The 13,886-nt window shown below is 36.0% G+C and overlaps 1 protein-coding gene across 2 annotated transcripts in view; it reads left to right on the forward strand.

The window, feature by feature from the left end:
• Positions 1–13,886, forward strand: part of LOC128666883 (cytochrome P450 2G1) — a 103,120-nt gene that overhangs the window by 61,824 nt on the left and 27,410 nt on the right. For both annotated transcript variants that reach the window (XM_053721688.1, XM_053721689.1), the window contains 3 exons: positions 6,165–6,341; positions 7,184–7,325; positions 9,034–9,221. In XM_053721688.1, coding sequence (XP_053577663.1) covers positions 6,165–6,341; positions 7,184–7,325; positions 9,034–9,221 — 507 coding nt within the window. The remainder of the gene's footprint in view (positions 1–6,164; positions 6,342–7,183; positions 7,326–9,033; positions 9,222–13,886) is intronic.

A 13,886-nucleotide genomic window follows, 5' to 3' on the forward strand; every position in this document is an offset into this window, starting at 1 on the left:
AAGATAAATTAAAGATGCTCCACTATTACAGAAAAAAGAAGGAAGTAATCATTGAGGATAGGAAAATTCTAATCTTCCAAGACTACTCTGCAGAAGTCTCAAATAAACGTAGAGAGATGGCTCCATTTTGTACCCAAATAATAGAAAAAGGAGTGAATGCTACTTTAATATATCCTGCTAGGATTCGAATCCAGGAGGCAAAGGGAATTAAAATGTTAGAATATATAAATGAAGCTGAATTATTTCTGAAAGGTACTAAATGAAATGAAGGACTATAGGCTACAAGTTAGAATTTAGATGTTAAGTCTGCTTAAAGAGAAATTTGATTTGATTAAGATATTTCCACATGTCCGAGCACCATGTAGAATTTTTTATTATTTTTTTTTTTTTTATTTTTTTTATTTTTTTTGTTGTTTGTTGAGTCTCTTTATATTCCCCTTTATATAAGATATATCAGGGTCTATTAATTTAACCTCATGGAATGTAGGTGGAATCACCTCCCCTCTAAAAAGGAAAGCAATCCTTAGACAGCTCAAAATCATCGAGACAGATATAGCATTAATACAGGAGACCCACTTAAAAAAGAAAGAGTTGGAAAAGCTGAAAACTAATTGGGTTGGAACAGTACTTGGTACTCCTTGTAAGAATAGAAGGAGAGGTGTAGCTATCCTACTAAAGAAAAACTTAGATTTTAAGATAAAGTTTTGTTTTTTAGACCCAAATGAGAGATATATACTTTTGAAAATAGAATTACAGAGGAAAATTTTTACAATTTGTAATGTATATGGGCCAAATGAACATTCTCCTAAGTTTTGGATAGATCTTCAGACACATATAATGGATGAAGTAGAGGGTGTACTTATATGGGGAGGCGATTTTAATATGGTTTCACAAGTACCAATAGATAGGTTTAGAGAAGGAGGAAACATCCAAAAGAGCAAAAGGGATAATCTTGAATCCAAACTTCTTAAAAAACTTAGGAATAATCTAAATGTTAAGGATATTTGGAGAGAAAAAAATCCGGTAAATAAAGATTATACATGTTTGTCAAAAACCCACAAGACCTTCTCCAGAATAGATATGTTTCTGATTTCGGAAAAACTATTTGATATTGAAGTAGATACTACAATAAGAGACATAATCTTGTCAGATCACGCTCCTATAACATTAAAATTAAAGATAAATAAGGGCAACTCAATTATTAAAAGATTTCATTTTCCAACTTATCTTCTGGAGAATGTGAAGTTCAAAACATTTCTAGCTACAAAGTGGCAGGACTATGTCTGTAATAATCATGAATATTCGGATAGGCCGGAACTCTTTTGGGAAGCATCCAAAACTGTATTAAGAGGAGAAGTCATTGCATACTTGTGTATGACTAAAAAAAAAATAAAAAAAAAGGAGAAGGAGATTACTAGAAGGCTCACTGCAACATATAATAAAGTCATAGCTGAGCCTTCCAAGTTTAATTGGAAGAAGTTTGGAGAAGCTAAAGAAGCTAGAGATTTATGGCTGTTGAATAGTACTGCGCAACAAGAGATTAAGGTTAGTGCAAAATATGTTAGATATGGGAATAAAACTGGAAAGTTACTTGCAAAATTAGTCAATAAATCTAAGGGACATAATTTTATTTCTGTTCTGAATAAAGAGGGAGTTGAATTGACTAAAACAGAGGAGATTATGAAAGCATTGGAAGAATATTATCAAAAGGTATATACTGCTGAAAGCCTAGATTTAAATAATAAAGAAAAATTTTGGTCTAATCTAAATCTCCCAAAGGTAGATGCAGAGGAGATGAACAAAATCATAGAACCGATTACAGAGAGAGAAATTGAAAAGGCGATTAAAAATCTGAAGAATAATAAGTCTCCTGGTCCAGATCTATTGCCTAGTGAGTACTATAAAATCTTATCAGAACATATAACACCATATCTTAAATCTCTTTTTAATTCTTATTTTAGTGATGGAAAAGACATGTCAAGTAATTTCACGTCTTCTTGGACCTCTCTAATATTAAAACCAAACAAAAAAAGTGATCAAATGGATTCATATAGACCTATATCCCTACTAAATGTTGATTATAAGCTACTTACTGGTATAATGGCAGAGAGGTTCCAAATGATACTAAATCAGATAATACATAAAGATCAAACAGGGTTTTTAAAAGGTAGAAATTCAGCCTCGAATATTAGAAAAGTATTCCTCATATTAGACCATTTTAAAAAGCAAAGTTATGAGAGGACACAAAATAAGGGTTATGATGCAGCTATTATTTCATTAGATGCGCATAAAGCGTTTGATTCAATAGAATGGAATCATTTATATACTTCCTTAATACAATTTGGATTTCACAAGAAAATAATTAAGTTGATTAAGAACTTGTATAACTCTCCTCGCACAGCATTATTAATCAACGGTCAAATTTCGGGTGACATAATTTTAAAGAGGGGTACTAGACAAGGATGCCCCTTGTCCCCCTTACTATTTGACATTGTCATAGAACCTTTAGCATGTGTTCTAAGAGAAAAGATAGAAGGAATTAAAATAGCGCAGCACGAGTGCAAGATCGCTTTATGTGCAGACGATCTGCTTCTTTTCGTAAGTAACCTGGGGAAAAATATTCCAAAATTATTGGAAGTAATAAATAATTTTAGCACGTTCTCAGGGTATAAAATAAATTCTAATAAGTCAGAGTTAATGATGATTAAGGGGCAAATTAATGCAAAAATTAAGGATTGTTTTAAAAATTCTCCAGAAGGTATAAGATATTTAGGAATATATATCTCTCCAATTGAAGATAAGTGGTATAGCATGAATTTTACCCCATTATTTATAAAAATAAGTGAGGAACTTAAATTTTGGTCAAAGCTCCCCCTATCTATCTTGGGAAGAATAAATTTATATAAAATGATAACTTTTCCCAAAATACTTTATATTATGCAGAACATCCCAATACCAATATTTAGAAAAGATTTAAAGAAGCTGCAATCAGATATTCAAAAGTTTATTTGGAGTGGAAAGAAATCGAGAATTTCAATGAAAAAAATAATGTTAACAAGGGAAAATGGGGGTTTTGCGCTCCCGAATCTAGAATATTATAATTGGCTCATTCTGAGTAGGATAGCTACAGAATGGATTACTGAAAAAGCATACTACACAATACCTGAAATAGAATTAAGCTTATTTCCCAGGTTTAAAATGATAAATCTCCTGCATATACCAAAATTAGAACTCCCGAGGGAGGTAAAGGGACTAAAAACAATATACTATCCCATATGGGCGTGGCAAAAAGTATGTGAAAAATGTAAGGCCTCATTTAAAATATCTAAATACTTGGAAATCCAGAACAATCCGGCCTTTCCTGAAGGTATAAACTCTGTAACTTTTAAAAAATGGGAAAGGAAAGGACTTAAACATATACATCAACTTATAAATACAGATAGAAAATATATTAAGTCATTTGACATGTTAAAAGAAGAATTTGGCCTGCATAATAAAGAGTTCTTTGCCTATTTGCAAATTAAACATTATACAGATAAACTAGTTAGAAAAAATGGATACGAGTGGAATTGGGAGAGGATTAATTCTTGGTTAGGCATAGTCAAACATGGAATTTATGCTATATCTCCGTGGTATAAAATGCTATTACTACAAGAAGGGTTAATTAATTTAGAGCATATAGTGGGTAAGTGGAGTTCCCAAAATGTGGCTAAAACAACGATGTCAGAGACATGGAGGGAGGCGCACTTAAAATTAATATATAAAACCTACTATACTCCTAAAAAAGGGTCAAAGTGGGGACACAAAGAGTTTGATAAATGCCCCAAATGTAAAATGGTAGCGGCGGATCTGGTGCATATGGTTTGGGAGTGCCCAATAATTGTGCAATTTTGGCGAAGAATTGTATTTTGGCTATCTAAAATTATTAATAGACAGATACATTTTAATTTAGAGCAAATACTTTTTCTGGTTAGTGCAGAAGACCGGATTCAGGATAATAAATTGGGAAACATAGTGCATACTGCTAGGAACATCATTTTCAAAAACTGGAAAAATAAGAAAAAAACCAGTTTTGTAGAACTGAAGAATTTTTTAATGAAACAGATGATCCTAGAACAACATACAACACAAGCATTTAAAGAAAATGAGGTAAAACTGTTTCTCAAAAAATGGGGCCCTTTAATAAGATCATTGGGTGAGGCACAACAGGAGCAAATATTATACCCGTTTAGGAATTTAATATAGTTCAAAGTGGTTAGAGACATTATCCTTTTTTTTTTTTTTTGTTTTGTTTTGTTTTGTTTTGTTTTTTGTTTTTTAGTTTTGGGATAATCTAGGAATGAGAAAACCACCAGTTCCAGCATGAGAGTTTAGAAGTCTTTATTAATTTATCGTTTTTTCTATCTTTGGACAAATTGAATGTTTTGAAGAGTTGTATCACCATGTTTCGTTTTGATAAATGATTATGGGTTTTGTATAGAATATTGGTTGACATGATGTAATGTTCAAATGATTGTATATTGACTCTTTAATCAATGTGTTATTTTCTGTTTATTAAGGAAGTTTAGCATGTTGAAGCTGGTATAAAATAAAGATTTTAAAAAAAAAAGACTCACTCTCATTTCATCAGTCCATAAAACCTTAGAAAAATCAGTCTTGAGATATTTCTTGGCCCAGTCTTGACGTTTCAGCTTGTGTGTCTTGTTCAGTGGTGGTCGTCTTTCAGCCTTTCTTACCTTGGCCATGTCTCTGAGTATTGCACACCTTGTGCTTTTGGGCACTCCAGTGATGTTGCAGCTCTGAAATATGGCCAAACTGGTGGCAAGTGGCATCTTGGCAGCTGCACGCTTGACTTTTCTCAGTTCATGGGCAGTTATTTTGCGCCTTGGTTTTTCCACACGCTTCTTGCGACCCTGTTGACTATTTTGAATGAAACGCTTGATTGTTCGATGATCACGCTTCACAAGCTTTGCAATTTTAAGAGTGCTGCATCCCTCTGCAAGATATCTCACTATTTTTGACTTTTCTGAGCCTGTCAAGTCCTTCTTTTGACCCATTTTGCCAAAGGAAAGGAAGTTGCCTAATAATTATGCACACCAGATATAGGGTGTTGATGTCATTAGACCACACCCCTTCTCATTACAGAGATGCACATCACCTAATATGCTTAATTGGTAGTAGGCTTTCGAGCCTATACAGCTTGGAGTAAGACAACATGCATAAAGAGGATGATGTGGTCAAAATACTCATTTGCCTAATAATTCTGCACTCCCTGTATATATATACATATATATATATAATTATTTATACATACATATAAATACATACTACATGTGTGTATATATATATATATATATATATACACATGTAGTATGTATTTATATGTATGTATAAATAATTATATATATATATATATATAATGTCCATTATATATGTCCGTTATCCGGATCCATGGTAAGAAAGGTAAAGACACACATAAGGATGTTTATTTGTAATCCACATTGAAAGTAGATGAGTAAACATAAATGTTAATCCAGGAACAGCTCAAAATACTGAACCCCAAACCATTCCAAACAGGTCGTTTCCCTTTCATATAGGACCAGCAGACCCTCTGATTCACTGTAAAGTGAGCACATTTTTTCTTGCGGATCACTTATTACCCTTGTAACAGAAGGTCTTTAGATAGTGCGGTGAAGTAAAACATCAAGCATGATTACCTGTAGACGGGTGGTAATGAGTCAGCTGTGTTTACCTGCTATTCATCAAACATATCCTTCACGGAGTCCGGAGCAGTCTGTATTATTGATCTCCTACCACTCATTCTCAAGAAGGCCCATCAGTGCCAAGCAAGCCTTCGGTGGTAAGGCCCAAGTCAAATGATGCAGACTGAAAAAGGTCAGTGGTGTTCAGCTGATAACACCGCCGACATTCAGTTATGCGCGTTTCACCCGTGCTTCATACGGGCTACTTCTGGCTGTATATATATATATATATATATATATATATATATATATATATATATATATATATATATTGTGTCCAGGCTGTAGTTGTGTTTTCAAAATTCAGCATTCCAAAATTACTATAATTTATTTAATGTGAGAAATATTGCAAACATTAAAGGGATTTTTATTTTTTAATTAATAATCTGTGTGTTGTTTCAGTTGGAGGATACCCTTCCAGAGCTGATGAAATACATTCCTGGGCCACACAAAAAGATCATAGATGTATCAGAAGAAATGGTTGAGTGTATACAAAAGAGAGTGGAGATCAACCAAGCATCATTAGAGCCTACCTGCCCCAGGGATTATATTGATTGTTTCCTTATCAAGATGGAAGAGGTGATCAAAGCTAAGCATTAAAGGGAGATAATATTTGCAGCAATAGGAGGAGTTATAGTGAGAGTTATATGGAGTAATAGCAGGGGTTATAGGGAGGGGTTATATGGAGCAATAGGAAGAGTTATAGGGATGGGTTATATGGAGTACTAGGAAGAATTATAGGGAGGGTTATGTGGAACAAAAGGAGGAGTTATAGGGAGGGTTATATGAAACAATAGGAGGAGTTAAAGGGAGAGTTATATGGACCAATAGGAGGAGTTATAAGGAGAGTTATATGGAACAATAGGAGGAGTTAAAGGGAGGGTTATAGGGAGGGTTATATGGAGCAATAGGAAGAGTTATAGGGATGGTTATATGAAACAAAAGGAGGAGTTATACAGAGGGTTATATGGCGCAATTGGAGGAGTTATAGGGAGGGTTATATGGAACAATAGCAGGAGTTAAAGAGAGAGTTATATGGACCAATAGGAGTAGTTATAAGGAGAGTTATATGGAACAATAGGAGGAGTTAAAGGGAGGGTTATATGGAGCAATAGGAGGAGTTATAGGGAGGGTTATATGGAATATGTGTTTTTCATTTAGGGTTATAAGTATTTTCAGTGTTTTGAGAAAAGCTCACAACATTTTGGTTGGCAAGAAAAAAATGTGAGGTCTGTAGATTATCTATCCCTAAGGCACTAGCCCCATTCGAGCATGTGCAAGAGCTCACAGTAGTCATTTATAGGAGTCTATGATTGGATGAAATATCTGAGACACTAGGAGAAGCCATTTTTTTTTATGAACCAAAAGTTTTTTTCTTATTGTTTGTATATGAATTTGGATATTCTTTGTGTTCTGTACAGGAAAAACACAATCCTAACACTGAGTTCACCATGAGAAATCTTTTGTTATCGGTTCACAATCTCCTTCTTGGTGCTACAGATACTGTTGGTACCACACTGAGGCACGCACTCCTAATATTAATGACATATCCTGAGGTACAAGGTAGGTCAAAGAGCTATAATACTGGTCAAAAACAAATAGTACCCTATAACAGGCATATTAAACTCATAGTGCAATTCTGTCAATCTAGATGTAGATTATTCTCATTTTTAACTGTAAACAGATTTGTTTTATTAAAAAAATATCTTTTAACATGTTTAGCTATTGTCCTTTCATACACATGACAAATTATTTGATTTGTGGGGGTAAAATGCTAAATGCCAACAATTTAACATTGCATAAGCATTTCTGGTGAAATTCTTCTGCAATGCTGCCCCCTGCACATGCACGGCCAATCTATCATCCCAATCTGATTGGATCGGGATGATTGCATCCGCCACCATGAGTCAAGGAGCAGCGGTCTTATGACCGCTGCTTCTTAACTTATGTTTCCGGCGAACGGGAAGGCTCACGCAGAAACAGCAGCATACGCTGCTTCATAAATCTACCCCATGGCCTCTTTAAAAGTGGTGAAAAAAAATGAATGTATGAAACATGTTTATAAAGTTTAAATAAAGATTTGAGTGTTCATTATTTCAGTTAAGTATTTGAATGTTCTTACATTTGTTTACATGTGCTGACATAATTTGCCAAGGAATGGGTTGGAAAGTATTATGCACAAATACCTGTTGCAACAGCACCACTTGGTTCTAAATGGACAAAAGTTATTTTATTGAGGTGGTCAATGCATAGCAAAATACAGCAACATTTCAGGCTATATTCTCTTTAGGGGAGTATAACAACCTGTTAGAAAATACACAATCAGTAACATTGGGGTCCATTTACTAAAAGCAATGCGTACAAGGTTCTTAACTTGAGAATCTGTCCGCACAGCTTCAGGGGCTGTCAACCCTATACCTTTGCTGTCCATATGTATTACTACATCTTCTCTTGTGCACATGTGCGAGAAGGGCCTGTCAATCACTCTGAGCCAGTGTGTTCGGGGGTTATTTCGAGTGTAGGAAGTGGGGGTATAATAACTGCCCTATAAGAGTTTAAAAGTAGCTTACGCATTCATTATGGTCAACGTTCCCTCTAAGGTCAGTTTGTGAGCGGCCCAGCAAGGAAACCGTTAATAAGGGAAACACACCTTGTAGTCTGCATTGTGTAGTGTTTGCTAATTGCTGGTGGGCCACTCACAAAACTGTGCTTAGAGGGAACACTGATTATATTGTGCTCATTTCTGATTGGCTGCTTATTTTTGCTTCACATTATTTCTTTAACATTTCTATTCCTTATAGAGTTATGTTATGTTCAACCATCCACATGTCCAAAAAATATGGCTGTAGTATATTGGGCATCCTAATATATTCATGAACAAGAGTTTTTCATAGATTGGAATAATTATATTAAAAGAGGACAACAAAATTAAATTACTAATAACAAAATATTCAATATTGTTGTAATGGTCTTTATGCCTGAAAATCCTTTGTTAAAAGACTTAGAGCCTATGATGATCTAAAGCTCTGGTCTGGTGAGATGATCTAAAAAAACTCATCAATACTGTGAGGTATCTGGAACAATTGAAGCTTGATAGCTCTTCATCTTGCTAGGAAACGTTCTGGATATAAAGGAGAGACATTACTAAATAATACTAAAAGAAGAACAGAAAAGCAAGATTTTGTGTGATCTCTCTCAATACCAGTAAGTTTTTGATTATGGGGCTCCTTTTCATCATATAAGTGTTGACCTATAATATTCTACATGGCAGCCAAACTTCAAAAGGAAATTGATCATGTGATTGGAAGAAACAGACTTCCTCTGATGTCCGACCGGAGCCAGATGCCTTATACGGAAGCTGTGATCAATGAAGTCCAGAGATTTGCGGATATTATTCCAATGAATGTCACGCATTCAGTGAAAAAAGACACCCAGTTCCGTGGATATACTATCCCCAAGGTAAAACAAAGTCAAACATCTAGCTGGGTTTCATATAGTACTATTCAAATTTGAGGTATCACAATAGCAGTGTCCAATAAGCAATGTCTGATAAATGAAAACTGTGTATACATAATATTCAGCAAGCAAGCGTTTACAATGTAGGAATTTCCAGGAAGCACATTAAAGCAGTTTTAGAAGCAAGAAAGTAAAGGAAAAGCCTGCACGGTCATGGAGATGTATAACAAGTAATATCATATATATTGTGCAGTTGTATAGCCAGTAATTTCATTAACATATTGAAAAATATAGCTTGTACGCCTTAATACAGAGTGTATATATACCAGTAATCCTACATACAGAGATGGCAATAATAATGTAAGCAAAGGGCAGCTATATTGCCTTTTATATCACATACAACATGTAGTTATATAGGCCTAGATTTGGAGTTTGGCGGTAAAAGGGCTGTTAACGCTCCGCGGGCTTTTTTCTGGCCGCACCATAAAATTAACTCTGGTATCGAGAGTTCAAACAAATGCTGCGTTAGGCTCCAAAAAAGGAGCGTAGAGAATTTTTACCGCAAATGCAACTCTCGATACCAGAGTTGCTTACGGACGCGGCCAGCCTCAAAAACGTGCTCGTGCACGATTCCCCCATAGGAAACAATGGGACTGTTTGAGCTGAAAAAAAACCTAACACCTGCAAAAAAGCAGCGTTCAGCTCCTAACGCAGCCCCATTGTTTCCAATGGGGAAACACTTCCTACGTCTGCACCTAACACCCTAACATATACCCCGAGTCTAAACACCCCTAACCTTACACTTATTAACCCCTAATCTGCCGCCCCCGCTATCGCTGACCCCTGCATATTTTTTTAACCCCTAATCTGCCGCTCCGTAAACCGCCGCAACCTACGTTATCCCTATGTACCCCTAATCTGCTGCCCTAACATCGCCGACCCCTATATTATATTTATTAACCCCTAATCTGCCCCCCTCAACGTCGCCGACACCTGCCTACACTTATTAACCCCTAATCTGCCGAGCGGACCTGAGCGCTACTATAATAAATTTATTAACCCCTAATCCGCCTCACTAACCCTATCATAAATAGTATTAACCCCTAATCTGCCCTCCCTAACATCGCCGACACCTACCTTCAATTATTAACCCCTAATCTTCCGAGCGGAGCTCACGCTATTCTAATAAATGGATTAACCCCTAACGCTAAGTCTAACCCTAACACTAACACCCCCCTAACTTAAATATAATTTACATCTAACGAAATAAATTAACTCTTATTAAATAAATGATTCCTATTTAAAGCTAAATACTTACCTGTAAAATAAATCCTAATATAGCTACAATATAAATTATAATTATATTATAGCTATTTTAGGATTAATATTTATTTTACAGGCAACTTTGTAATTATTTTAACCAGGTACAATAGCTATTAAATAGTTAAGAACTATTTAATAGTTACCTAGTTAAAATAATAACAAATTTACCTGTAAAATAAATCCTAACCTAAGATATAATTAAACCTAACACTACCCTATCAATAAAATAATTAAATAAACTACCTACAATTACCTACAATTAACCTAACACTACACTATCAATAAATTAATTAAACACAATTCCTACAAATAAATACAATTAAATAAACTAGCTAAAGTACAAAAAATAAAAAAGAACTAAGTTACAGAAAATAAAAAAATATTTACAAACATAAGAAAAATATTACAACAATTTTAAACTAATTACACCTACTCTAAGCCCCCTAATAAAATAACAAAGCCCCCCAAAATAAAAAATTCCCTACCCTATTCTAAATTAAAAAACTTACAAGCTCTTTTACCTTACCAGCCCTGAACAGGGCCCTTTGCGGGGCATGCCCCAAGAATTTCAGCTCAATTTCAGTGTTTTTCAGTAGAACTGGGCAAGGGAAAGGGTGGCACACAACCTCATAAGGTGAACAATAGATTCTAGCTAGGCTGTTAATGACCTGTCATTGCAGAGTCAAATTAATATTTTTGTATGTGATCACAGGTCTGCATTTACAACCTACAGTTTTCCAAATATTCCTGGTCTCAGGTGCAGTTTAAATAAATAAATGAAAGGAACACTGTACTCAAAAACATCTCAACATGCATACTGAAAGCATGCAAAATGAAAGTGTCATTGTACTGTAACAATATTCCCCTTAATTAATGTGAAATTGCTCCTTTAAGTTTAGTTTTAATATGAAATTGCTGTAGTTGCTAACAAACAGCAATCCAATCTAAAGGGCTGAGCTTGCAGGGAGAGCAATCCTTGTTATCTCAGATATCTCCATCCTTGTTATCTCAGATATCTCCATATATTATTAATACTAACTTAGACTACACTAAAACGTAACATACATACACACCTGGCGATTGTGGCTAATCGAATGACGATAGATGTCTCTGACTGCACGCTCCTCGGGTCAGCTCGGCTCCAGTCCGGCTCCAATCCAAATGTCTAGGTCAGGCACAGCACTCAACCGGTCTCTCTCGACTCCACCAACGTCCATGGTCCACGCTTGTCGCATTATATAGACAGTACAGAGGCTAGAGCTAGACTAGACTAGAGCCATTGCGGCAACCAGAGGGGGCGGGCTGGGGCACGGGGTATCGTGGGGATATATTACAATTAAATTAATATCCGGATTCCAGAAGTGGCTCCCTCAACTTACTGGCCACTTTCGGGCGGCGCCTCTGGTCTGTAGTCTGGACCCCTGCCCCCTGGGATAATGTCGTCTAGACTCTAGGAGGAGTCTTACCAGTCACCACCACTCTCACGATCTGTGCTGCGGGAAGCCGGCACCGTGCTGTGAGAGTGAGTCAATCTGCGTGGCTGTGACGTCACTGCTATCAGTGCTGTCAGTTTCACTCCATTACAGGAGTCTGGGACAATGAATGAACGTACACGGGACCCAGGACAGATCTTTAAAATGCGGGACTGTCCCCGGCGATACGGGACACGTGGTCACCCTACCTATGCAGTGAGCAATGATATTCAAATATGTATATTCAATGGAATTTACAGATTATATCTTAAAACACAGAATAGCTAAAAAGACATAAAGTGTTACAGAGGTCTGAGTGCAGGGAGAGGAGGAGGTGTTGTAAAAAAAAAAAATCATGAGGGGGGCTTAGGTGACAGGCAGACAGTGTTCAGTGTAGGAAAACAGACAGGGGGAATATATAGCTTTACATAGAGCATATACTGACAAAGTTATATATAAACATGGAATCAATATCTATAAAGATGTGAAATTATATATATAGGAGGAATACAAAAGTAAAAAAAAAAATGTGGCAAAAGTGTGGACATAGACGTGTGGAGTATACAATGTGATTGAATAAATGAAAGTACATTACAAAATATTTTGATAATGTGTTAAGAACCCAGAGTCCGTATTTAGTCCAGAATTTAACAATCTGAAGTGCATTATCATTTTCATTTCAAAGGTTTTTCTTTCCATGGTGTTTTTGAAGTTGCCTCTGAGAATTTTGATTTTGAGGTTTTGGATGGAGTGGTCAGGTTGGCTGAATAATGGTGTTCATGAATAGAGAGGACTACATCACAGAGGGAGACAATTATCAGATCAAACTTATTACAAAAAACTGGAAAAGGACCACACCCAGGACAACACTTTGCAACTTAGAAAACTAATAAAAACATTCCCTAAACACACGCAACTTAAACTGGACAAACTGGTACCCTCTAACCCTAGAATAGGGACATTCTACATGCTCCCAAAAATCCACAAACCAGGGAACCCAGGGAGACCAATAATACCTGGCATGGACACTCTGACTGATCAAATATCGGGCCTAGTGGAGAATATTCTTAAGCCCTTAGTTATTAACACCACTAGCTTTATAAAAGACACCAGTGATTTTCTTAACAAAATCAGCCAGATAACAGAATTGCCAGAGGATACAATAATTGTGACAATGGATGTGGATTCCATGTACAGCAATATTCCACATAAAGATGGTATTGATGCCTGTTTAAACTTTCTTTCATCTGACAGCCCTAACCAGACATATAGTGCTTCTACAGTCAGTAAACTTACAGAATTTATACTCACTCACAATTATTTCATCTTCAATAACTCCATCTACTTACAAACCATGAGAACAGCCATGGGCACCAAAATGGCACCACAGTATGCAAACCTCTTCATGGCTGACTTACAACAGAGATTCCTAGCCACTCACCCTCACAAGCCCTTCAAATACTTTTGCTTCATCATATGGACAGAAGGAGAAAAAAAACTAGAATATTTTCATAAATCATTTAATCTATTTCATGCATCAATCAAGCTTAAAATTAACTTTTCTAGAGACTGTGTTAGCTTCCTGGATACAACAATATTCATCGCAAATTGCAAATTGCACTCACCTGTATACAGGAATCCAACAGATAGATGCAGCTACCTCCACAGCTCCAGCTCCCACCCAAAACACAATAAAAAATCCACAATCTACAGTCAGGCTACCAGATACCACAGAATTTGCTCAGATACCAAGGAGCATGTCAAACACCTCATGACACTGTCCCAATCATTCAGAGAAAAAGGTTACAACACAAGGGTTATAAACAAACAAATGAACTCTGCCCTTAATACCCCACGTGAACACTTGCTACAA

Source organism: Bombina bombina, chromosome 7, assembly GCF_027579735.1.
Source record: "Bombina bombina isolate aBomBom1 chromosome 7, aBomBom1.pri, whole genome shotgun sequence".
Lineage (NCBI taxonomy): Eukaryota > Metazoa > Chordata > Amphibia > Anura > Bombinatoridae > Bombina > Bombina bombina.